The sequence below is a fragment of the Mycteria americana genome, chromosome 4, assembly GCF_035582795.1.
Source record: "Mycteria americana isolate JAX WOST 10 ecotype Jacksonville Zoo and Gardens chromosome 4, USCA_MyAme_1.0, whole genome shotgun sequence".
In the NCBI taxonomy this organism is placed as follows: domain Eukaryota; kingdom Metazoa; phylum Chordata; class Aves; order Ciconiiformes; family Ciconiidae; genus Mycteria; species Mycteria americana.
In genome coordinates, this window is record NC_134368.1 from 82,856,634 (window position 1) to 82,883,553 (window position 26,920).

Genomic DNA, 26,920 nt, shown 5'->3' on the forward strand with positions numbered 1-26,920 from the left:
TGCCAAAGCCAGAAACAAGAGCATGACCCTTCACAGCAACAAGCTTGTACAGGAGAGCTGCTGCAGGAGTGCCTGATTAATGCCTGAACACCTCAATGCGTTTCTGCAATGGAGTTCAAGTCACTGAAGTGTTTCACTGCAACTAATCTCAGTCTCTTATGCTGACTTGACTAAGAAACCACTTTTCCTAGTTAGAGCAGCCCATTCCTATTCTGCTAATAGAAGAATTGTTTGAAGTCAAAAGAAAAGCGACTTGCTCCAGCAAGTGCTACAGTACCTCGGTGACTGACAGAAGCATTGAGTATGTGAACGTACATCGGACTGTGACAATGTCCAAGATGTGGCAAAGAAAATAGCGACTCAACTGTGTAATACATTATAGACACTTTCATTAGATCAACTAAATGACCAAAGATAACTGGTAAGCTATGCAAGTTCATCAAGTAGATTCCATCTTTGGGGTAATAACATCCAGTTTGTAAGCTCTTTTGTTTAGAACCTTGACCAAAAGGTTTACATGCTGAGTACCAAGGCTTAGACAAGCTCTCAGTATTTCTTTCAAGTTCGCAACAAACAGCATTTAAGCAACCTTAAAATCGTGGTGCTAACACCCAGCTCGCACAGCGCAATTCCTGTTGTTTCTCCTCCCCGGCATGAGATGTGATCAAGATGTAGATTTCATTGAAAACAAGAGAAGGAGAAATAGTAGCATGTGCAAGGCAACATTTTCAAGGGAAGCTGTTCAACAGCCCTTGTATATCCTACCCCTTCATACTACTATCAGTAGCATGGTCCTATCACAAGCACAGTACGTTATGTACAGCGACATGCTCAGAGACCATTCACTGGATTCCAGCACACGGCAGAGCCATTATGCCAGCATTTTGTAACTCAGATTGTTAGTGGTATGGGAACCTAGAAAACGTTTAAGCTTGTATTATTCAGTTTATATGAAAAGACCGTACAATTCTCATGGTACATCAACAAGATGGACTAGTATGCCAACTAACCTCTATTTTAATATTTAAATTATAACAATACAATAACTAGAAAAGGTCAGTGCTTCAAGTGACAAGTTTTGCCACTGCAATTCCAATATTTTTCCAAAATAAAGATGCAATTAGATCTACACTTGAGCATCAGTAGTGCAATACAGTATCCTTTCCTGAATAAAGGAGCTGAGGTTTATCCACAATAAAAGCTTTAAATAAGGTAGATTGTTGCCATTTATATATCAATTCTGTATGTTTGATATAAAATATATCGGGAAAGCTTAAACTGACTTATACAATCTACATTTGGCTAAAGCTCCACATAAGCAGCATCAGTGGAAATGAACATCAGAGGTGTACTCAATATAAAACACTGTCAAAACTACTCAGCAACAAAAGACAGAAGGTTGGCTAAGAATAACTGAACATCTGAGGTGTGTACCAGACAAAAAGAATGGACCCTGTGGTTACTTGCACTATTTTAATTAAGTAAAAGAAATGCAAGATTTAGTCCACTTCCATTTCTCCAGGTGGTTTGGTCTGCTGAGAATTGTCCTTCGCTGGTTCAGGTTTTGTTTCAGTTCCGCTCTGTCCGTTCACTGGTCCATTGTGTTCACCATTAGCTTTTGACTGCCCATCGTTGGGAGGCTCGATCTTCGGTTTGGGCTTGTATATAATGGGATTACAGAAGCTATCCAATTCCTAGTCGTAACAGAAGCGAGAGAGCAAGTTCATTTGGTGGCACAGTAACTGCGTCAAACTAGAATGTCTCAGATTTCTTTCCCGTTCACAATGACCTGGAATTTAATTTGCAAGGACTAGACTTTTCAATTCTATCAAGTCTAGAAACTCACAATTTTTATTCACTAGCTAAAGAGCTTCCCATCTGTTAAAAGCCTGTATGGTAATCCATTTCCTAGCAAGCCTGGTGCTGTAACTCGGGATATGCAGAGGTACTGCTGTAAATCGAGAGCCAGAATTGAAGAGCAATAAAACTGCTGCTCCCTCTGTATGGATCTTTTCATAGCTTTAAAATCTCTGCAGATGTAATATTCTAGCTCACCACAGAGGCCAAAATCTTGTTAAAGAAAAACTTATTAGAATGCAACAAGTACAATGGATTTTTTTTTTTTTTACCTTAGATTTTGTCAGTATTTCTGCCACTTTGACAACTGGATCCTGAGTTAGACTTAGTTTGTTCTGGGCGTTCATTTTGCTGTTCAACCAATTCATAGCCTCGCTAATGTATTTTTCAACTTTTTCCATCTCAGCAGGATCTAGGTGGTCATATTTTTCATCCTACGGAGAGAGATATTTATATAATCAATTAACACATGCTTCTCACCCAATGGAGAATTCCATGGACACATAATAAAATAGGATAACATTGCTACAACCTGATAGCAATAGTTTTTAACAAGCGTTTAGTATGAAGAACGACTGTAGAACAAGACAGGACATTGTTTTTAGACGTTTGAAATTTTGCTCTCTGAAGCGTAGGTTAGTAATGAAGTTGCAAGAAAAAGCGCACCTGAGATTTACTGTAGTTTGATTAACTAACCCCAACAGATAGTCTTGTAGGTTACAGAAACAATGGTAATAGCCATAATTTGAGATATCCCATTTCAAGTGGTACAAGTCACTGCGAAAAATGTGACTACGTTTAATTTGTGTTGTCATGAAGAAACCATTTTTGCTAGCAATCCAGAACAGTTTTAGAAGTTCTCAGGAGCAGAAGCACAACAGCCATTTTAAAGCAGCTTCACAGGTAATCCTACAGGATTTCTTTTTAAGCACAAAAAACTCTACAGCCAAACGCGAACACCCCTAATAGTTCATTCCCTAAGTGATTTGCTTCTACCTTATTTTTGTATGCTTCTACTGCTTTCATAAGGAGCTGAATCTTCTTTCCCAGTTCATTTAAAACTTTTGGTCTCTCTTCATGCTCCATGTATCTTTCCTGAATAGGCTGTCCGAATTTCTGGAAACATAAGCACAAAGATCTTTACAAAATACAAGTTTACTTTAGTCTGCTCCAAGAATAAAACGCGTTGGAAGGAAGGCTGCCTTTAACTCCTTCTCTCACCCATTCAAAGAGCTTAATCTTTGCATTTTGCTTTAGTGCAACAAAAAAAGGCCCAGAAGTTTAAACACAGGAGTAGTGCCTGTCCTTATTAAGCTTAGTATTTTGCAGTTATCTTCAGCAAAAAGAGCATTTAGAACAATGCGTTCGGAAGAAAAACAAGACAGGATTTACACGGATGGTTTAATTTTAAAGTAGTTCATCCAAAAACTTCTAGTTTTATCCGTTGTCCGTTTTTCCTTCTCTTTAATACTGGTATCCGGGCAAGAAGGCAGTTGCCAGGATCTACACTGCTGTTTCCATCAATTATCCCTCCCTCAAAGGGGGACTTGAGAGAGGGACTTGAGAGAAAACAGTTGGAGCCCAGGAGCTAGGGACATACTTAAACCTACTACAAACAGTAGCTAGTCATTCGTCGGAATTCACATTTTCCCATGAGATTATTAAAATCTGAAGTATTTAAGGTTTTTTTGTCATTACTAATCAACCGATACAGTGGAAGCTACTGTTAAAAACACTCTTCAGCCTTCATCATTAGCTATTAGACCAAAAATTCAGTTTTATGATAAAGCTATAGAAGACCACTGAAAACGGGAAAAGCAGAGCATCTATTCTGGAGTGTAATCCTGCATAGCTGAGAGAGCAGTCAAACTACTCAAAAGCCTCTTTCAGACTGTAACAAGTCTGACAGAAAATTCCCATAGCAATTAATTTTACTGTCACTGGTGACAGTCTGCTTCGTTTTGACTGTCTTCCAATTAGGAAGAGAACTGACTGTATTTCTAGTTGTAAATATTCTGTTGATTTCGTAACTAAACTACATCCAGATACAACCTGAATATCCATACTTAAAAGTTAATGGATTTACAAAGCTCACATATGAGTATGCACACACAAAGCCCTCATTAAAAGAGCTTTGCTTACTCAGCCATTCTATAAATGCCCCCACCTCCAAACACACACATCATTTTTCTAGTAAGTAACTTAAAACCTTACTCTCAATTCCTGAAGCTTATCCATATATACTTGTTTTGGCTGGTCCTCTCCATCTTCATAAAGCCAGTTTTCCGTGTCCTCCAACATCAAGGTCAGCTTGTTTGAATCCTATGAAGCAAGTGAGGGATACTCTAGTTCAGAAGGGAACATGACAAATGAGACTTCTCCCCCCAGCACACAAAGAAACCCCCCTACTCAAAAAAGACACTTTCATCAGTTTAAAATATTCGAAGTGATAATGACAGCAAAGGAAAATGGTAATTAACATACTTCAAAGCCAAGATTTTACAGAATGGTAAGAGAGGCAGGACAGCCCTGCTAGTGTGATCTGCAGGTGAAGTTTATGGGAGTTACATAGCTTCAAGATGGATTTTATAAGAAAGCACATGCACCTCTTAACATTCTTACATATTATCCTTACATGGGAAGCTCTGCTTCTCAGGTTCTCTGATTGCAGGACAGAAGAACAACAGAAAAATTTGGACAGCTATATATATATATAGCTGAGGTTAAAATTGTTTTAATTGGACTCTCCTGGCTATAAATAAAGATTTTATCTTTAATTATTTAGAAATAGAGTTCTTCTCTATGCCCATAACTTATGTGAGAGATTGTTTTGAAATTGGTGTGGGAAAGACAGCCACACACCCTTGAGTTTATACCGGAAGGGCATCTGTACTGCGTCGCTGTGTTGATGAGCTGGTAATCCAGAGAGCAGACCTTAAAGCTGCTGCTGGACACTTCTTGTTTCAACAACTGGTTGCTTGTGTACCAGCCACTTTTATTTAGGTGGCTGTTACAGAGAAATGATTATAGGATAAGCGGTCTTTCAATACTGCTTTTGCAAGAGCCCAGCGTACAGCTTTCTTCATCACCTTTCCTTGGACTTTTAAGTGGGGAAAGAATCATGTTTCTAAGTTAATGAAATCAGACAATAAAACGCAGAGCTACAGACACTCCATTTCTGCTCATTTTCCTTTTATTCCTCCCCACTCACGCCATTTAGAAGCTCGTGGTGATCTGTCCTGCTTTCCTACCCCCACCACAGGATTTTTACTTTCTGCCTGCATCCCAAATCCTTCCTAGCCACTGAGAAACTTGCCAGACAATAAAGAACTCTGCATGCTTGCATGTCCAATGTCAGGTGTAAGTGTAGCTTGAACTTCACTTCTGTGAAGTTAATCCATTTCATATTCTGAAACAAGTCCAAGAGACCCCTGCAGCCTCCACATAACCCACACTCAAAACTTATAAATACAAAGGAATTTTTTCCCACAGTTGAAACACATAGGCAAGCCTTACTTCTTCAGTGATGAATTTCTCAAAGACTCCACACAGTTTGTCTCTGAAGTCATACACATATTCTTCAACAGCATTCTTAGCATCATTTCTTTCTTTCTCCAGCTTGTCTTGCATCATCATCTTCCCCTAGGGTGGAAAAAAGCTTATTTAAAACTGAATGCATTTCAAGTGTCAAGCTTAATGATTACTCTCTTGAATCTGTACCACAGAACTTTGCAGAAGCCTGCTAATTCACAATTACCAATTAACATTTTAACTTTTAGGTAAGTGATCCTCACTGCAGGCAGAACTGGAACGAGGGACAAATGAGTTCGTATTTGGAAGCTGTTTGGCAAGTGCTTCAACATAAATGGATCAGATATCAATCATGATCTGACCACCACAGACAGGACTAGAAGTAAAGCCAAGTCTTGACTCTGCTTTGGAAGTCCCTAGGAATGATTCTGACCTACAAAAATATTTCATATTTTATTCTTCAGACTGAGCATCTTTCAGAGATGAGCTTATGCTGCTGGGATCTTCACAGACATGACACCTAGAAAGTTCAGAAAACTCGCCTTTCAGAGGATCCTTTCTACATGTTGTAATACTTCCCTGCTGACGCAGGGCTTGAAGGGCAAAAATGTGATCTAACTAAGGACGGAGCTTCTCTAAAGCACCAAAAAAACATGCAAGTGCTACTCCCAACCAGCATCAGGTCAGTCAATAACAATTAGCATTCCTGTAACATACTGTGCAGCCTTTACTGGCAATCCTAGGCACTTCCTGCCCAAGAACGGAATTGATACTTTGGGTAATGACAGGCTGATAGGTCAAACTCAGACATCTGGTTAGTTAAGTCAAGTGAAACCGATTAATTTCTGAAAAAACCCAACCGAAACAAATCCCCTTACCAATTAAGAACAAACCCCTAAGGAATTCTAAATTAGATAATAAGTTTATGGTTGCAAATACTTTCTGGATAATTATTTACAGTGACATTAATTTGAGTGATCATCTGTTTATGCTGCTTACCTCATTTTCTATATAGCAATTGATAAGATCTTGTCCCAGTTGTCTATAGAGGCTCGCCTGTATAGGTAGGTCAATACTCTTAACTTTTGCTTTAGCCTTTGGCTGGGCTGGATGATCTTGCTTGTCTCCAGAAGCAGCCTATAGAAAGATTTACACTATCAAGCAACTTTCAAGAATAGAAATACTACTACATTTATGCTCAAAAGAGAGAGACAGATGAAACTAGCATGACGGCTACAAATTCATCATATGTAAGTGAAGCACCTAATTATTCTTCTGCTATTCAGAATCACCACTACCTTCGTTTTGAACCAAACCAGTGGAATTTAATTTCTTTAAACATAACGTGAAGATCTGTTAGGAAAACCTGTTGAAAAGCTAAAGGCACCACATATTCTTCTTCATGATGTTTCCCAAGTTTCCCTAGATTCCATCTTCACTATAAAACTACGTTAACAGAAACTTACTTCAAAGTCTTAATCTTATACTCTGTTGAAAATGAAAGTGCTAAGGTAGGATTCCTAACTTAACCATTTCAATAGAGCTGTACTCCTCTAAATACGGTCCCGTGTTTGCAACTAGGAAGATTAACGACTTGGAGAATACTGGGCAAAAGAAGTCTAAGGGAAGCAACATTACATTTCCTGATCAATACAGAATACAAACTTTTGTTTCGGTTCCTGCATTTTCAGTTTCCTCATCTGCTTGGTTCTGTTGTTCAGCTTGACTTCTCTGAATACCTTCATCTTGATCAATCTGCATTTTATCCTAGAAAAAAAAAGTTACATAATGGAATGCAAAGATTTGCTGTATGATTTAAGACTGACATCAATTACAGTAGATCACAGATACTATAAGGACTTACAAATCAATCTTAAGAATTTGTGATTTGCCATGTTTAAAACAGACATTTTGGTACAGCACTTGTATTCATCTCTGTCTCAAATTAAATGGAAGTTCTATTCTGCCTGTCCCCCTTGAAATAAATATCACGTTGCAGTCTGTCCCATTAAAGAATTACACTAAGCCCTGTGAATACTCCATTTTAAATTAAACACCTATAAAACTTACACAAAGAACATTCTAGAAACACACCAACACAGGCAATAACAACAGGTTCTCTATGGAACAGCCAGAACTTCAACCTCCTATCATTTTTCACCTAAGCTTTAACATTTGTAATCCAAAGCAGAAGTAATTTAGTCATCGTAATTGCTACCTGCGTCTGTCTCACAGAACCATAAAAATTAGTTTCTGTAGTAACCTCTTGGAGCATATGACCAACTGTCTTCCCTCCCTACCACCCAAAATTAAGAAAGTTTCACTTAAATTTATCTGTAGTTCACCTATGCCTTATTCTAAATTTAAGGATGTTAAAGACATCACTAATTACTAGTGCTGATGACTTGCAGTTTAAGTAATACTATGCCCTGTCATCCTTGCAAAAAAACTTTTAATAACATAGTAATGGGTAAGTCTAAAGTTTTCAGGATGATTCTAATACTTGGACATCCAGAGCATCAATAAACGAGCTGTAGCAGAGGTCTGAAAGGTCTAAGATCACTTCCATTACAAGGAATTAAGATTCCTGGATTCACAAACTACATATGCATGTAAAATAATTTACTGTTAGTTCTGCATAATACAGGAAAGTTATTTAAGGCTTTCAAACTCTAGCACAGGTGTGTATGTTGCAGTTTAGCTATGTTAACTGATTCAGCCAGTTTTTAATGATAAAAGTTGAAAACAAGAAGGCTACTTTTACCAAATTTAAGTTTTGTCACTTCAGAGTAGAAAAAAATCCTTATTTACTGTTCTTACTGTTCACACAGAAAAGGCAACAACTGGAAGGAACTGTTTTGCCTACACAGAAAAGCTAGACGGGGAAAACAATACATATATACCCACACACCTCCTCCTCAGAGTCAAGGGTATCATCCTCGGCAATGAAAGGTAATTGCTTGCAAGCACCATTGTAAAACAGAAGATGTGTTAGATGAATGGAAGTACAACAAATGGAAAGCCTCAGGATGGAAGTGGTTACTCTTGACCGAACACAGTGCACTCATCTTAGTAACCTATTGTAGTAGTATGCCTATTACACTAAATGCCAGCTACGTCCCTTTCAACCGTTTTTCACTTGTATACAAACATCAGATGCAGAGCACTTGTCCACAAGGAACTGCATCATGTCTGGCATTTCAAATATGCTCAAAATCCTGGAAAGCAGTATAATACTTGAGGAGTTGCTTATAGCAATTATGTAACGCTAACTGTGTAACCACTTGCTCTAATTCCTGTAGTATATTCAACCGAAGTGGGAGAAGCTGCTAAGGACAAATTTTAAAAGATAATGACAGGAAATGCATTCAGCCCTTCCTTTAAATAAAGCTGCCAAGTGTTTGCAATCTCAGAACAACAGCAGGACTGTGAAGCAGCAGCTTGCCCACTGCTTTATCCTCTTTCTCTCTACACTATCATCTCTCTCCCCTGTGAGCTGTGACATAACCAAAATCCCAAGCTATAGAAGGGCACAAGCAAAAAGAACGGCTGCCGAGGCCGCTGCTGCAAAGCGCTCCCTAGCACCCAGTCCTCAACTCTACAGTGTCAAATGTAACAGCTGCACCTCACTACTCTCAGTGATCTGCTTTCAGTATGCACTGCACTATCAAGAAAGTTGATACTCCTTGCACTAGAATGAGAACACACCATTTTGTTAATTTCTCAGTATTAATGACAAAGCTGTTGCACGTTTATTTCCAGTAATTTCCCCCTATGGGCTTACAAGCCCGTTTGTAAGAACTACCAACACTGAAGCACGTAAAGAAGTGCCCTTAGTGACAGAACGTTTCTGAAGAACAAGTTTTCCATATATAAAGAATTATCATATTTTTTACTCAATGAAAATGTAGTACTTGAGGAAAAACAAACCTTTAGAATTCATTTGTCAACAGATCTCATTAAACTTGCTGCCATTTGATAGCAACACTAGATAATGCTAAGACTAGTAGAGAGACGGTAAAGAACAATGAAAAAACTACTTTTTTCTTTAGAATCTGGTTTTACGTTCTTTTTTGCTTTCTTAGTGCCACGTCACCCGTACTTTAATAATAAACATGAAGAAATGTGTTACATAACTGAAGAAATAATTTCAGGGTGGAGAAGCAGTAATTGTCAAAAGCTATACACTATGATTTAATCTCTAATTATTGGCTCTCTTGTCAGAATCACAAGGAGTGTAGATATTTACAAGTTTACCTACCAGCTCATCATCTCTGCCTTGGTTCTTACTTGATGATTCAGTGTCCATAGGTGTGTCGTTGTGATCTCCCTCTGTGTTTTGCTTCTCTATTATAGAAGCATTAGCCACGCTGAAAAGGCCATGAATATTGACGCGCACTTTTACCTTCACTTTGGAATTGTCGCCGTCATGTTGGGGACCAACATTTTGAATAGTGAAACGCCCTTGAAAAAACAAAGATGGTTTTAATTGTTGTTCCAAAAAATAGTGAAAGAGGAAACAAAGAAATAAAATACATTCCTTGAAGGGTGTTAAGTTAAATAGCAACTTCATGTAACTTAAATAAACTATTTGGAAACTTCCTACTTAGTTGTCAATTCTACAATGTAAGCCACAGCTAGATAAACTAAAACCTGGCTCCCCAATTATTATCAGTTAACTGATAATTAATAAGATGTTTTTGCTTTATCTGTATTTTATAAACAAGTCAAGATAACACTGTATTAGGTGTTCTACTTCTCTGTTGCCTTCTCTAACCATCACACTAGAGAAATTTCTCTGATTCATCTAGAATGGTTTCTTTCACCCACGTAACTCAAACTTTGCACTGAAAAATAAAATGGTAAGAGAGATAAAAGATTCTGTTTGAATTGGGTAACATGGAGGCACTACACATTCTGGAGAATGAACAGTGCTTATCAAGGCTTCTAGAAGCAGCGATGTTGATGCTTTATTTTGTGACCTGCTGGAAATTTAAGTGTCAATGATGCTGACTGTGCACATATAAAGGAGAATGTTCTTTCCTAAAGACTAGAGACTTCTGGCACAGACAGCTAGATAGGTAGCACCAAGTTTATATCCGATTCATAGATCAGTAAATAAAATCGTGACTTAGTTTAAAGACCCTGAGTCTACTAATAACTGCAAGTAAGGCAGTATTAGCTACCAGGAGACTTATTCATACCATCTAATACTTTAGACCCTACTATAGATGCTTAAGTTGAGGAAATGCCTATCTTGTATATTCTCAGATTAACAGAAAGAGATGTGACAGATACCTGTCTGGACAGATAACTGTCTAGTGCTCACAGGTCCTTTGATCCAATTTCTTTGAAAAATCCAGGCTGGCGGGCACAAAATCCAGGCTGGCGGGCACATAAGATCCTTATCCATTTTATAGAGGTTGAAAGAACCAGACAATAGAGCACTAAACTCTTTGTACCTCCTTTTTTTAAAGCATTCAGAAACAGTGAAGACACACAGAATGAAGAAAGTAAATTTTTTTTAGGAACTGCCAAGAGAAGATGTCGATACTGTTTGATCACTGCATCTAAAGCAAGAAGACTGTGCTGAGCCTTTCTAAAGAACCTATAGGCTTTTCTATAACCTCAGAAATATGGAAGTAACGTATCTTAAAAAAAAAAAAGGAGAACCACTTTTCCCATTATCGATAGGAGTTGGGTATGAGGTTTCTATGCAAATTTCCTTACCTATTCTGGAATCAGGATAAGGCACTTCATGTGGATGGGTATAGTAAGCTTCCAGGTCAAAAGGCTCTTTCTTGTGAAAAGTAATTACTTTTGAGAATGGAGCAGCATGGTTCTTACTAAAGACTTCACACTCCCTAAGGCAGTAGAATATTAAGTAAGGTTAAACCACTGAGCATACACAATGGATAATCAAAATCAAGGTTTGTTAATGATCAGCAGCTGTGCTAACCAAGCAGCTAAATTTAGTTCAAGTCAGTTTACGGCAAGAGTTGCAGGTTGAAGGCCCGTAGGTCTCAAAGCTGGACTATACATTCTACATCACACTTCTCAAAAATTAAGCAACTTCACACCAACATTTTTTAATTAAATGTATTTCCAATTATTAAGCAGTAATCGGAAATCAAGAGGTGTAATGCAAAACAAGAAGATTAAGCTGTTCTGAGTGGATGACAGCTTCGAAGTCTGAGGTGTGGTCCTTCTCCTAGTTCAACATTTTTCTTTATATACACAAACACACACTTTTTAGTGGGCACCATACAACTTACCCTGTTCCTTCTTCATAAGATGATTTCCATCTTAACGTTACAGAATAAGGAACAACATCTGTGATGGAAAATTCACGCACTTTAAAAGCTGGGGAAAGAATTGCACACTAGAAAACAAAGACCAAAATTTTATTATATCCATGTAGTCAAATAAATAGCAAGTACAATAATTAATACCTAAGTGCAAAAAGGCTACAATTCGTATAGGTCACATAGAGGTCCTGCTTATCACAGGATTTTTAACAGAAAATTCCTACACTTAGTAGAAAGCTAATTGAACTGAAAGACTTAACTAAATTAAAGTAATAGTAACAGATGCTACTTCCCCAGTGACTGTCAGTAAAGATACCCAGCAAAGCTTCCAAATGACTGCACAGAAGTGGAACAGTGCAATTTGGGTCATCAAATTTAACAGGTCTCTAACAAGACCATCCTTCTAACATGACACAGCAGCAAATTACCAAACATAACACAATCATTTCTGGCATGGTCAGTGCCACCAACTGTTGAAAGAACTAGTTAAGACTCTACATCTTGCTTCAGCTATAGTACCTTTTGCTTAGTTGTATTTCATTAGTACATGATGTTAAAGAAGCAATACTGAAGTTTAATTTCAATAACTATACCTGCAAGGCACAGCCTCTTGCAACAGCTTCATCAGCATTTAGCGTGGTGCTTATCTCTTTACAGAAAAAGTTAGAGATCTGTTCCTTCACTGCTGGAATTCTAGTAGCCCCACCTACTATTTCTATACTGTAGATATCTTCACGCTGAAGTTCTAGAAAAGAGAATGCATGGCCTTAAGTTATCATCAAGGTATCAAAAAGCTGCCTCTGGACAACCCCCCAAAAAAAAAAGATAAGAGTTCTCTTATTATCTAGACACTGTGACAAGCACTGAATATATTCAACGGCCAACAAGATCCTTAAAACCAGATTTGTCATGATGTGTCCTATTCAAACCCTTTGTCCCTCCTGCAAGCTACAAGTTTCCTAGTTGCCTAATCCCGGAAAACACAGAAGCAAAGCATCAATGAGGACAGCTGTTCTTTAAAATGCATTGCCCATGTGCATCCCCCTTCTGGTGTACACAAACCCAAGTGTGTGTAATTGGGTTTTCTTTGGCAGCCCTGCAGTACTGGACAATACCTCACCCCTCCCAAACCAGAACAAAATGAAACCCAAATATACCTCATTTTATGTTTGCTTTAATTTTGGTTGCCAATAAAGAAAAACAAACCACTTAACTAAAAATATATAATAAATATTAGACTGTGCTTGCAGGGTGACTTTTTAATTCTGAATTCAAGATATGTGTATAAGGAGATCTCAAACAACCGTCAGTCCTTGAACAGCTCTGCTCAGCAGTTATTCAGGTTCTTACTTCCTGTATTAGCTATCTAGCCAAGTTAAAAGATAAGCAGAATTCCTCCCTTTCCTTTAGTTGAAGATGCTGGAATTGGGGGTAAAACCTTTCCCTGTGAAAGTCTAATTCTCTCCTTTATACTACATTAGGCAAACAAACAAAACAAAATTGTTATTTGCACATGCTTCAGATACTTTATTTCAAGAATATACTGCCAAATTCTCAGGTCAGTGAGGACATGTATGTATCACATATGGAACAGGCTGGCCAGACAGTTGCAGTAAAGAATAATAGTTTTTTCCGTCATGGTTTTGGTTTGGTTGTTTTGTGTTTTTAAATAAAGTCATCTTTCGGAGTGCCAACCTTTTCCATTCCACAGGGTGAATGAGGGTCAATAAACCAAGGCTGCAGAGTGGTATGTGCACTAAATGAGGCAGGAATGGGATCATGCATACATGACAAGCATACGAATGGAACTTACAGTTAACTTTTCAGTACTTAGCTTTGCAATTCTAATAAATACAAAAATATATTAAAAAGATAATCATTAACGAGATCTAGGATAACTGGATTACTAGTTACTTTCTTGAACCAAAAGTAGTACCTAAATTAACTCGTACTTACTAGCTTGATCCATGGCTGCTCTTAGAGGAGGTTCCACTCTGGACAGAAGGGGTGCACACAATTGCTCAAACTGAGCTCTGCCAGGCACAGGGAAAGCGTTACATTACAAGACAGCTTAAAGACCACACTTCACTGCACTTCAGTGAAAATAATGCACAGTACCTGTTCATCTTACTGGAGACATCAAGGTCATTCATGAAGCACTCAATATTGAGTGGAAGATCAGAAGCATTTGCACTCATAAGCTTCTTTAGTTTTTCACATTCCTGATACAATCGTAGCAGCGCTCGGGGATTCTCTTTTACATTCAGTTTGTATTTCGTCCTAAATTCTTCAGAGTAGTAGTCTACCAAAGCCTCATCAAAATTCCTGCCACCTATGAAAGGGTCAAAGGTAGTAGCCAAGACCTGCACAGAAGTGGAAGAACAAACATTAAAAGTTATGAGACAATGTTTGTTTAGATATAGGGATAGCTTTCATACAGACACTAGTTTTACAAGCTAACACCTTTAAAAACAGGTTTGATATGGGAATATTCTTTGGGGTTTTCTCACCATCTTCTGTGCAGTTGCCAGACAGAACAACTTAAAAGATCACTCCTCAATTATTTAGTTCCTGCCCTCCCCAAATAAAATAATATCACATCTACCACACTATTTTCTACCACGCTGCAGCCCCTACTCAGTTTACTATCTCACTAAAGAAAAGGCAGACTAGGATAGCTCTTTTGTCATGCTATTACTAGTTCTGTGTCATTTACTCAAAACAGAAAAGCTCACTATAATCTTCCATATGACTTCAGATGACTACATTTTGCTACCAAAGACAAGTTTACAAAAACATTCAGCCATCAGTAGCTCACAGACAAAAATCTCCAAACCAGGAAGCGAGGACTGTTCAGTTTTACTTCACATCCTGTTGAACTTAAGATTTAGAACTGTCATGGATGGCAGAAAAGAAATCATCACAGAGCAATTCACAGAGTTCAACAATTTCCTATAGGTAAGTCAGCTGCACAACTACAACGCTTATGAGACTACCAGAATATGCAAATATTTCAGTGATATAAAATGGCACAAAAACTGTGCAGCATGCTTAACTGTCAGGCACTTTTCAAAACACACTCTGGGATACTTCATTTCTGCCTTTTATAAAAATTGATTTGCTGAAATAGCCAAAAAATAACAAAGTTTCTGTATTCAGCATTTCAAAAATATTTGCTATAGACATTTATTTAGTTTAAAAAAACAAAACAAAACTTTCCACAGAACAGTATTTTGCGTATTGTTCAATTAAATACTTCAGGAATATGGAATTTTACCCTATGACTTAAAAGATTACCTTCAGTTTTCCCTTGTTAAAAGCACAGATTGAAACCTGATACGCAGAATGCCCCATATCTACAAAGACCACATTTCTTGGCTTCTCTTCCAAGGCCGGCAGATCTTGCTTGTATATTCCATAGGCTAGGGCAACTGAAAAACACCAGCCCATAGGAGTTAAGGGAAACCTGTATACAACTGTAAAGCATGCATCAAGAGCACTACCAAAAGAAAGACAGTACTTATGTTTACTCTTTCTAAACACCTCCATTACTCTGCTCAGATGGAACATAAGGGTCAAAAGGGTCACAGGTTTTAGTCCATTATGGGTTGCCACATTCTTTATTTTCATTTCTTGCTGTTTGATTTATAGTCTTACTAGTAAATTACCTCACGTTCATTCATACAATTGACATTTAAGTATTCTGTATAACCTAACATCTCTTTTCAACAACTGCATGCTGTGCACCTTCAAAGCACTAACTCAAAGTCAGTAGCATATGCACCATCATAAATTTAAATTTTTAGATCCAGGATTTATCAGATTGGTTATTTTTGCTTCTGTTTAAGAATTACTGTTCATATATAAAGCAGCTCATCACAAAGTTAACCTTGAAAACACATTTTTCACTGTTAAGGGAGGAAACAGATGTCAAGTAAAGGTTTAACACTACTAAAGCATCACCTCGTATTTCAGTTCTGCTTGTAGCCAAATTAACATTGTAATTTGTGAAATGGCACAGATTACGTCTCATGCCTACACCTCCCCTTTGAAATGCCTTACTGTCAGTATTTTTTAGCTCAGCTTTGGAAAATTCAAGCATTGTCAAGAGATAAAAAAACGTTTTAGAAGACTAGTTTATATGAATATAAGATTTCAACACGAGCAGTCATTTGGAAAATTGGTTGAGACTTTCCAAAAGCAAAGCAAATTTAAATAAAGAAAAAAAAAAATACTGGTTTAAATGGCTCCAGCTTTAGTTCCCATGAAGTGTAACATGTTTCTATACTCTACCCTAGAATTCACTAAAACCGGAGGAGGGCAGTAAACAAATTACTTCATAGAAACAACCGTAGTGCCAATGTTACAACTGACAGGATTGCCGCAAGTTTCAACTGTCATTATCCCACAGCCTTATGCCTGACTTGATTTGGATATTTCGAGAAGTCATACAGTTCAAGTTGTTTCTAAATATCATCAGCAAGTCTGCTTTCAGAAAAGCTCCATAAAAATGCAGTTTGTGTAGAAGCAGCTTTTAAAGCATACATATTAAGTAGTTAAAAATCAAAAATCTTTGGATTACACATTTTAAAATTTCCCTTCAATGTATTTCACTTCAAATAAATATTCGCTTATGATAAAAAAGTATTTCTCTAATACTTCCATGAGATTTATTTTTACTCCAAAACACCCATCTTCCAGTAAGCTGGAAAGAAAATTAGAAGACCCCACTACACACCTATGTTAAATCATGTATTTACTGTAATCTTTCAGACAGATGCAGGTTACATCTGATAATACTGTATTCTACTATTATTTAATACAACAATTGAGAATTCAGGTCAGGTGCACACCCCAGCTGGATCATTAAGAGATTCTGAAGCTAGCTCAGGCCTTCCCGATACAGCTGCTGCAGCTCCACAGCACAGCAGAGAGATAAGCACAGATACCAGCTTTATTTCAGAAGCGAGTAGCTATTTTCAAGTGGCACCATATTCAAGCCAGCAAAACCAAACTCTCATTATGTCTCATACGCACTGAACACCACCCCACCGAAATAGTTGCTGTGCTTCCAGTTCCCCAGCTGGATTGGGCAGGACTAGCCTGGATAGCTTTTTCCCCAAGCTTCTAATTGCATAACAGGAGTATGTCATCACGCTCACAGATTCAATAGCCTGAATGGCAGGGGGGAAGTGTTGCTGCCCTTTACCTGCTGTAGTTTCATTCATCAGCTTCAGACAATTTAATCCTGCGATCTGTGCAGCTGCTATTACAGACCTTCTCTCAGCATCCGTGAAGAAACTGGGTACCTGTTTCCAAAAAATAATTACATAGGATATTATGAAATATGGACTTTTTAATTTAGAGAGGTCAGACTCACCCATTAAGCAGCAACCCTATAAATTTCAATACCACAAGAAACTGTTATAAGCTAACCTCAGATTAATAAGGCAGTCTGAATAAAACAGCTAGGTAATTCGTTTTAGTGCGTATTTTAATTAAAATTTCAAAATATGACAAAAATGCAGTGAAATACAGAGTTGTTTTAAACAAAGTAGATTTAAGCACCAAAAAAACCCCTGAAAATGTTTTCTCAGATTCTTCTGATGAGTCTTTGATCTGAAAATCATTACCAGTTTCTGAAGACATTTGTGCAGCACAAAGTCAACACAATAAATATTCGCCGTAGCCGCAAATAAGTTACTGCAGAAGCACTACAGTGGTGCTGGAACTAAACTTAGTGCTGAACTAAACTTTGTGTTTACAACCGAATCTTTATCCATTTTTCAGTTATCACCTCTACCACAGTGCCAGCTTACAGTGTGCGACAATATTCAGTTCCACCAAAACCAGCCAAAGCAGAAGCAGAGCCCATTTAGAAACTGGCTGCAATCAGTTGCCGTATCTTCATCTTCAGTCAAGCTTAAGACATGGAACTACATTCACTGTATTTTGTTAGCTACCATTGTGGTGTATTACCAAGGATCCTTGTTTGTGTGGGAGGTATTCTCTGTGAGTGTCTTTGTATACCATAAGGAAGCAAGGAAAAAGATCAAAGCAGATTTCTAACTGTATACAGCTAAAGTATACAGCTTTCCAGTTCCCATGTCTCCATCTGACAGAGAAGGGATAACCCCAATACTTCATGCCCAGACTCTTCACTAGAGCAAGAGCAGAAGTGAAGCAGTAAACAAGGACGATGTGAAAAGCAGCCATTTAGGACTTTGTATCAGGAACAAAACCTCTTGTCTTCAAGCCCCCCACAACCCCCCACTGTGGGTGAGGACACTAGCTAAAAAAAACCAAACCTCAACAATACAAGTAACACCACAAGTAAACTAGCCAAATAAAAAGACCTTTTCAAACAAATGCAGGTAGTTTCGGCTTCTCAAATTGCCGGTATGACCCTCAGAGCCATAAGATTCAGGCAACTCTCAACTACACTACAACCCAACAGTGTTCAACTATGTAACAAGGAAGAAATTTAACATGAATTTAGGAAGGTTCTTTGGAACTGAAGAAGATATATGCTTACACATAGGACAGTACCCATTTATAACAGGAACTACAGTAATCTGGATTACTATACGTAGCACTTGGAGTTAGCCAGGATGGATCAGCTTAAGTAGTAAATTCTTTCTGAAAACACACTCTTGATTTAACAAACTTTCCATCTTCTCACACATGATTACAAAAGTATTCCCATTTGGAAAAACCTACAATAAAGGCCCATTCTGGGGGGTGGGGGGATGTGATTTCTATCCACCATTGCACCATGGCATAAATGGTACTAGCTTACATAAAGTTATCTATAGAAAGAATTGCAATAAATATATTACAACTTACTGAAATCACGCAGTCTGCCACTGGTTTCTTCAAAGCACTTTCTGAAGTCTCTTTCAGTTTAGCCAATAACATTCCTGTAATCTGTTCAATTGCAAACAGTCTCTCTTCATCTAGGTATCTCACCTGAAACAGAGAATTGCAATTCTTTAATAAATCGTCTCAACTTCTCAAAGATGTACAACTTCGACATTTTTTGTAATTTTGAGCAATGAGACCCAAGTTTAACACCAGACTCTGGACACAAGTAACTCTTGGTATCAATTGATGCATGGATTTGTGCTACCTAGAACAAATCGTAACAGTCCAGTTTAGCTGAAAATTGTTTTGTGGGAAACCTTAACGCCTGCGCTATCTCAAGGGGCTACTCACAAAGCTACAGTATGTTTGTTTAGGGGTTTTTTAATTTAAAAAAAAAAAACAAACAGAAAATGCATAATGAACACAGAATCACATTCGTCTTAACATGAGCTAAAACCAAGAGTTTTGGAGCAAACCCAAGGAACATTTGCTTCCTGCAAGGGTCACTCAAGGACACGAGGCAGGGATGGGGCAAATGAGGCAATTCTAACAGTCCTGCCTTGCTCAGGAAACACATCTGAGTCTTCAGCCTTCATGTGAGGTTCTATGTCCTGAATTCCTGACAGGCTGCCATCTCTCTAGCAGTCCCAAACACTCCTGTGCAGGGAAACCCAGAAATATGAGCAGCAGCTATGTTTACACGGGCAATTAGTATGATATGAGCAGGTATACAGAACCAAAACTCACTTTGTGTGGTATAAAGCCCCACCAGAAAGCAACCCAAAGTGCACTATGGGAGGATGGTTGGGAGATTTGCTTCAGAAGTGCGCTCCTGATCCAAATTAAAATGCTGAACGATAGACATGTTCAGACACTGAAGCCAGAAAGCCTGAATTTTGAGAAGAGCAGTTTCCACCCATTTAGTTTGGAAGAGAGTTAAAAATAGCTTGTTCAGATTAAATCTTCAGCGTGTTATATTGTTCTCCTGAAACTTTCCTGCATGGCCGTAAGACCTAAACTCAGATGAGACTAATAATCACACACTGTAATTATATGTATTTGAAGGTCAATCTATTAAGGTAAGGTGAAAGCTACTAACACGACTATAGAAAACTAATGATGATGAGAAACCTCAACAGACATCTCGGAGAAAGTACAATACTTGAGCAGATGTTACTGCAGGGAAGAAAATGTTCTTCATCTCTTGGCAACAGTAGATTTATTACACTGTCAATTTTATTCAAGGTGAATGAAACAAACAACCTTTTTTTGGGTGAGGGCTATTAACATTTTATAGCATACCTGTGTGGGAGACAATGCAATTACCTTTTTCACACTACCTTATTACTAGAAGATAAGAGTATGTAATACAGAGCAAGTACTCCAGATCTCCCTGAACATTTAAAGAAGTGAATGAATCACAAGGAGAAATAAGAAACATAGCAAAGTGCTCATCTCTACCACTAAAGACATTCTGCCCAAAGCTCTAACTCACCTTTACTCCTACAGAGCCATTTGGCATCTTCTGAAGTTCATAGGGAAGTTTGGCCCTTTCAGCTTGTATGTAAGGATCTTCAAATGCTCTTCCGTGCAGTTTTTTGAAGCCATGTACTGTATTTTTTACATTTGTGACAATCTGTGGAAAAGATACTTTATTTTTAATTACCCATGACATGAGGAGTATAGAAGATCATCCAAAAAGGAACTCTTGTTATGCTGAGCTTAATGCACATACTGAAGACCTCTGTCAAGCTCCACACATTCACTGGAAAGCAAAGCATGGGGGAGAGAAAGAAGCACCCATTTTTTAATCTATGGCTGCCATTAAAAATTTCAAATTACCTGCCCTCTTTAATATCCATTCGCTTGCTGCCATCAATTTTCACCACAACTTTTATTTTAGAGGAGCTTTCTGATACAGTATGCAATATTTGTGATCATATTACATATTGTTGGAATGGCTGTCTGCAGGACAAATTAAGTTATTACCTACATTAACCTTAAATGAAGCTTCAACAAATTAAGTCATTTCACTTCCTGTAAAGTTTTCTTCTAATTCAGATCCCATCTGGACATAAAGCCTCCCCACACCTATTTTCTCATCAGTATTTCAACCTAATTACTTTAAGGACAGACTTTTAAGTAAAGAAAGGACCAGAACAACCAAATCCTAACAAACGCAATACTTAAGCTATCAAAAGAAATTACTCCAGGGTAAACTTCTCCAAGATAAACTAGTCTACTTTACTAGTCTAAATAGCAACCTTAATAGCTGGGGAGAGTACTCACAGGACACCTTCTCACCAGCAAAGTTCAGGGGTTGAGCTCAGATAAAAAGTGTAAAGTTTCTCAGAATGAAAGCAATACAGCCTCTGCATATACTGACTGCTCACAATACTACCGGTGAGCTCTATTACCTTTATATCCGCCAGGCAAATTTCCAGTTACCTACACTCTACATTAAGGGGAAGGAAGTCCTCTCAGCATGCTAACATGATGCATGGATGCAAAGGACGAGGGTAAGACCTGATCTATATTGAGTTTGTAGATTCACGCTGGCTATTACATATTTTCCTTCCAAAGGGTGGTTTCCCTAGGTTGCAAATGAATTTAGAGAGAATTAGAGAAATTTTACTTCTCTCAGAGTTGCAAATTGAGACAGTAAATTACTAAGATGCATTCATTTCACATTATAAACAACAACCAGCATCTATACCAAATTTTCATTGTTTGACATCAGTTTCAGCTTTTCTAAAACATAACCACAGTATGCCTCCCCACCCCCAATGGAGATTTAATTATGAACTCTATCCTTACTGTCATGAGTAAGCAAGAAAAAAATATCTTTTACTGGGGAAGAAAAGAAACAAGGTGTTCTGTTTCTTCCCATTTTTTACTCTGAATGACAAAACAACACAAAAATACTGTTTTGGTTTTAATACAGGGAATGTACTGTTGAAGCAGTAACTATTACTGTGAAACGTAGACTTATTGTGGAAAACTTACTTTAAAACAGAAAAATATCAAGTTTATTCATTACTTTTCTTCCCACAGTTCAACAGGAGACAAGTCAGGTAAGTAATACAAGAGTTTTTGATCCGTTTACCTGGCTCTTTGCTGCATTCCCAATGGCCCGGGTCTTGGATCCTAAAGATATACATGCTCTAAGCAAAAACAGAAAAAAGAAGAAATTCAGCTTTAAAAGAAAACATCATAAAACATTTCCATGGTACTTTAAAACACCCACAAAAATTCAAGTAGCAGAACATGGATGTGGTATTTAACAGCATTATTGCATGAAGCACCAGCACTTGCAGTGGAATTCTAGTTATTTTGTTCTTTGCAAATTAGTTTAGAAACGGCAAGCAACCACAATTGTTTTCATTATAATTGCATTTAAGGAATTCTTTAAAAGCTTATGTATTCTACAGATCTTATCGTGAAGGTAAGGAACTAATAGCTACTTTTGGGTCATAGCTTATAACCAAAGAAGCCTGTGACATTTAATTTAAAAACCTTAAGTTTACCAGTCAGGTTTTCTTGACTCAACAACCCTGAAGTCTGACAGTACCACATTCACACCATAAGAGCCATTAGCAACAATAATCATAAGACAACAATAAAAAAACCACCTCAGCCCAAGGCAGCTGAACAGCCCAGTTCTACAAACTGTTGAGCACTTCCTGTGACGGAGGACTACCAGGTACACACTGCAAACAGGCAAGAGGGGAGATGTCTGGGAACAGCTCCCAGCCACCAAGGGCTTGGGAAGCTCTAGAGTAATCTGTGGCCCCTTGCAGCTTGCTTCTTCTGAAGTTACCACTGAGCACCCCTCTCAGCCCTGCCTCTGGCTCTAGCAAAGGCTGCCCCAGGTCCCCAGCCACCCTCTGGCCACCTCACTATTGCCTTTGGAAACTTTTTTTTTTTTCCTGGAAGTTACTACCACCACACTTTCACTTTACAGATTTGAAATGGAACTCTTTCCCCAAAAGGGAACTGACCTGGCTAAAACCATTCAGCGGTAAATAACAGATACAACCTAGATTTCATACAGTTCAAATTTAATTGTTTAATGAATGCATAAAGGTCACTACAGTAGATTGCTTCCTGCCTCCTCTCCATCATCACTACAATGAGGGCACTGTATGTAATTTGATAGTATTATCCAGCAACTCTTCTGCTGTAACACCACACTGAACACTCAAAACCTTCTCCAGACTTAACTGCTGCAGACAGCCAATGCATTGCCCTACATTTTCAAATAAGCAGTTCAGCTTTCATAAACGGCTTTTACAATTTTTAATGTCGCTTAAGACTACCGTTCCCAAATATACTTTGTAATACTTAAGAAGAATAGACAAAAGAGCTATTTAGAAAGGGTGCAAATGGTTTACAGGACATTTATTTTAGTAATGTGCTAATGCTATTATACCACACCTTTTCAGTGCAGGAATTTGACTCTGCTGACAGACAGCGTTACTTGCAAATACCCCTATAGGGAGCATGAAGCATCAAGTCAGAAGGTACTTCGCCCACCGGAGTTCACGCCATGGTTTACTTCAATTACTCAGTTCCAGCACGAGGGGATGGATGGTTTCTCCCTCCCTTGGCTGGGAAGCAGAGATGTCAAAAAATAAGATGTGCTCTCCTTGGCTCCAAACGTTTCAGCTGTATCCAAGACTGCTCTTTAGGAAGCACATCCACCACAAGGATACAAATGCAACAACCCAACTGCCTCCCCCACCACTACCCTCAGCCTCCCACCACTACCCTCAGCCTGCTTTGAAGCGAGCTTTTGAACAGTACACAGGTTTCTAAAAGTAGCAACTCTCTCCACTACAAGGACATTTCAATCCTCTCAATGCATTGTTTTGAAGAAGATGCTGCCTTATCTTTTTAATTACAGTTTGTGATTACACTAATTACACACGGTCTGAAAAAAGTTACTAAAAAATTATGTGCTATGAACAATCAATTGTTTTGCCACAAAACCACAGTGGTGAGGCACAGCACTTGAAAGGGCCATTTGCCATGAGTTTAACATGCCCGGCGCGGTAGAAATCCATACAACAGCCTCGCTGGAGTTCCCAGTTCGGAAAAAAGCCAAGTGTCAGTTAACATCCAGAGAGATGCTAAGGCCAAAAGCCTTAGAAAGTACAAGTCCTACTGAAATGGATGGCTTCATGGCAGAATCTTTTTCTTTTCTTTCTACAACACTTGTGCTAAAGCGTGAAGATGATACACATTTTGCAAACGCCAACAATCCCGTGCCTTAGACTACAGGATGTAGGTTTTAGGCAAACAATATTAATAAAGGATAATCTGAATGTTTTAACATCTAGGACACTGGATCTATGACTCAAGAGTGCCATATTAAATAATGATAATACATATCTTCCGTAAGTCTACGCTGCTTTTGTCTGTAGCACTGGAGTATGCTTACACTAACGCTCTACTGCTCACAGCAGTATTGCAGAGATATCTGAACCAGCTCCAAAACTGGAAGCTGGATGCACTAATTAGCCTTGCCCAGAAAGAGCAATTAGCCCTGTAGAGCACAGCCAGGACTGTCCTATCTTTAGGACCTAACCCAGTATCTTTACATGGCTTAATAACAATACATTTTGCATGAAAGTGTACCAGCTTGTCCCGAGCTAGTTCAAGTATTTTTATACTGCACTACGCAGACATAACAAACATTAACACTGTATTTCTGGGAGCAAGTCCCAAGTACCTGGGACATATCCAGTCAATGTTAGCTATCAGCTAACTTCAAGTATCTAAATGACATAAGCACCTCTATGGGAACACATAAATAAAAGAGTTCATTTACTGTGTTGCTACGTGCAGTAAACAGAAAAGTTTTGATGATTTAAGAGTTAGATCTGCCTACATCACTCAAATCCTGTTTGAAGTAAGGTTTAGTTACTATGATAAGCTTCCATATTTACTTTTTTTTTGGTTTGCCTCAAGACAATAGCATTAGAAAGGAAGTTCCTCATGTTCTCCTATATTACATTTTGGAGAAAGAAAAGAAACAAGTCAGGAAAAATGTCCCTTTAAGTGAGATAACTACTGCCTTTAAGTATCTGTGCACTCCAGATGCTCTCTTGCTAACTGTGCTTTAAACCCCTTTCATAATCACTTCATAAACGTCTTGAAAGTACAGTTACTCAAACATTAACGTGAAAAAGATTAAACGCAGGGAAACCTATGTGAAGCCTACCTGCAAAGAACGCACTCCAAGAATAGCTAAGAATTGGAAGTACTCTTCATCATAAGGGGGAAGGAAACTGCAGCTGCCTGAGGATTCTTTGGGCAAGAATTTCAGGGGGTTCCTTGCACAGAATTTGAAAGGTCCCAGAATTTCAGTTCTTATAAAACATGCACAAGGATAATGCCTTCTTGAGAGTTAATGTGAGAAGTGTATTTTTCTAAGTAGTAAAAACAATTTTAAAGAGTATTCCCATTAATACAGACAGTATGCATTTCAGCACTCAACTTCTTTCTACTTTTAAAAAAACTTTTTAGAAAGCAAAACAAAACCTACATTTCTCTGATATCAAAGACAGCAATGCTAAAGTTACTACGGCCTCGCATCGCAGCAACAGCTTTCTGCTGTTGGCTACAGATTCCTCCTATAAAAGGAAGCACCATCCAAAACCCGATTTTTATGAGTACTATACAAATTCCTGAATCCTCCTTGAAAATTATGCACAGATGGAGCTCTAAAAATCCTAGACGTATCCCATAGAAACAGAAGAGAAAAATCTCCACCTACTCTTGCGTATCCCATCATCACGGACGTTGCCCACTGCTCCCCCCCCCCGCTTTCTTGCGAGACCTCGGTATTCCACGGCCAGCAATATGCAGCGCGGTGCAAGTAAGAACAGGTTTAAGAGGGAACTCATCGCGCCACTTCCCTGTTTCCCGGGTGAATCAACGTCCTCCTCCTCCTCCTCCCCAGTCTCACCACCACTCCATCATAAAATTGTTAATTAAAAGGCTTCACGCCCTGGCAAGCGTTCTAGAGTTGGGGAAACACATGCACTTAACCGAAATCTTTGCTACGCGAAACGAAAGTGTTACAAGGACAGGGGAAAAAAAAAAAAATCCATTGTGCCTCAAGAGCCGTGTGGCACATCCAGCACAGCGCTGTACTTCAAGGACATGGAAGAGTCAGAAGGCGGGGGGAGGAAAGTGTTTCTCGGATAGCCTCCTGCCCCAACACACGCGTTTCTCACTGAAAACATTTCTCCTGTTACCGAGAAAGGGGCACTCGGCCGGCAAGAGCGGCCGCACACGGCTCCTGAACGATCGCGAGGCCTCGGCCACTGACGGGCTGCCGGCGCCAACCGGCAGAGCCCCACTCCTCTCCCGCTGAGGGAGCCGGAGAAGCAACCGGCGCCGGGCCGGGGCGTCAGAGCCGCGCAAGGAGCGCCCACGAGCCGCGGAGAGCACAAGGCCCTACGGGGACACACGCGACTCCACCCGCCCCACAGCGCCCGGCCGCCTCAGGCAACCCAGTACGCCGGGTGGGGAGGAGGAAGAGGAGGAAAAGAGGGCGGCTGGGCTCGCCGGCGCAGCGACGAAGGGGAAAAGTGCGGGGGGGGGGGGGGGGGGAACGACACACGAGCGGCCCGGCGGCGGGTGGCCCGGGTACTCACGGGGTGCAGCGGTCGCTGTACTCATTGGCGATGGTCTCGATACCGCCGCTCCGCGCGACGCCGATGTAGCAGTTGAGGAAGCCGAGATCAATACCAACCACGGACATGGCTGCGCCTGGTGCTTCCCGCTCCCCGCCGGCCTGTGACTAGAGCGGCAGCGGCGACCGTCTGGGCTGCTGGGACCCGGCTCCTCGCCCGACTCTCCCCCACTGCGGAGCACCGGCCACCAACCGGCAGTTACTCTCCTCTGCGCAGGCGCGCTGTGCCGGCCGGCGGGCAATCCGCCAGGCGCCGGCTACGGCTTCGGCACTTTCCGGAAGGGCTCGGGCTGCGCTGGCTGCGGGCGACGCGCGTTCGAGAAAGATCTGGAAAGGGGGGGAGAAGGCGTTATCTAGAGCGACACCCCGCGCCCAGACGTCAGAACTGCGGCGGGACACGCCCCCGCCCCCCTTAAAGGAGCCGGCGGGCAGAACCCGCCTCCCCTCACCGGCGGCAGCGGCGCGGGCGGGCAGCGGGGCAGTAGGTGACGCCGCGCTCCGCGGAGGCCCGGGCCCGCCCGCTTGCGTCAGCGGTGCCGTGGTGGCTGGCGCTCAGCGCCCCTACCTGCCCCCGCCGTCCATTTTAACGTAAAAGTTGGTTGCAACACGGTATAACGTAATGTGATGGTAACAATCGAGTGCAATTCCTGCCCGG

General features: G+C 39.7%; 1 protein-coding gene across 1 annotated transcript; it reads right to left on the reverse strand.

Annotated features, from left to right (window-relative positions):
- Positions 1 to 1,001: 1,001 nt before the first annotated feature.
- HSPA4L (heat shock protein family A (Hsp70) member 4 like) lies at positions 1,002 to 26,587 on the reverse strand. The gene is made up of 19 exons (XM_075501114.1): positions 26,228 to 26,587; positions 21,667 to 21,724; positions 20,056 to 20,196; positions 18,543 to 18,665; positions 16,906 to 17,005; positions 14,994 to 15,127; positions 13,815 to 14,059; positions 13,653 to 13,729; positions 12,290 to 12,441; positions 11,664 to 11,770; positions 11,119 to 11,252; positions 9,650 to 9,852; positions 7,054 to 7,155; positions 6,388 to 6,525; positions 5,374 to 5,499; positions 4,072 to 4,179; positions 2,854 to 2,973; positions 2,130 to 2,291; positions 1,002 to 1,694 (listed from the first exon to the last, which is right to left on the reverse strand). The coding sequence occupies exons 1-19, from the start codon at positions 26,332 to 26,334 to the stop codon at positions 1,500 to 1,502; spliced, it is 2,532 nt and encodes an 843-aa protein (XP_075357229.1). The 5' UTR covers positions 26,335 to 26,587; the 3' UTR covers positions 1,002 to 1,499.
- Positions 26,588 to 26,920: the final 333 nt, after the last annotated feature.

Bases quoted from the DNA above. Each gene is read 5' to 3' on its own strand.
- HSPA4L (XM_075501114.1), bottom strand. From the start codon at position 26,334: ATGTCCGTGGTTGGTATTGATCTCGGCTTCCTCAACTGCTACATCGGC. The intron at 12,442-13,652 runs GTAAGTACGAGT...TCTCTTTTCTAG, and splicing joins AGCAGCCATGGATCAAGCTA to AACTTCAGCGTGAAGATATC. The intron at 2,974-4,071 runs GTAAGGTTTTAA...TTATGTTTCCAG, and splicing joins ATAAGCTTCAGGAATTGAGA to AAATTCGGACAGCCTATTCA.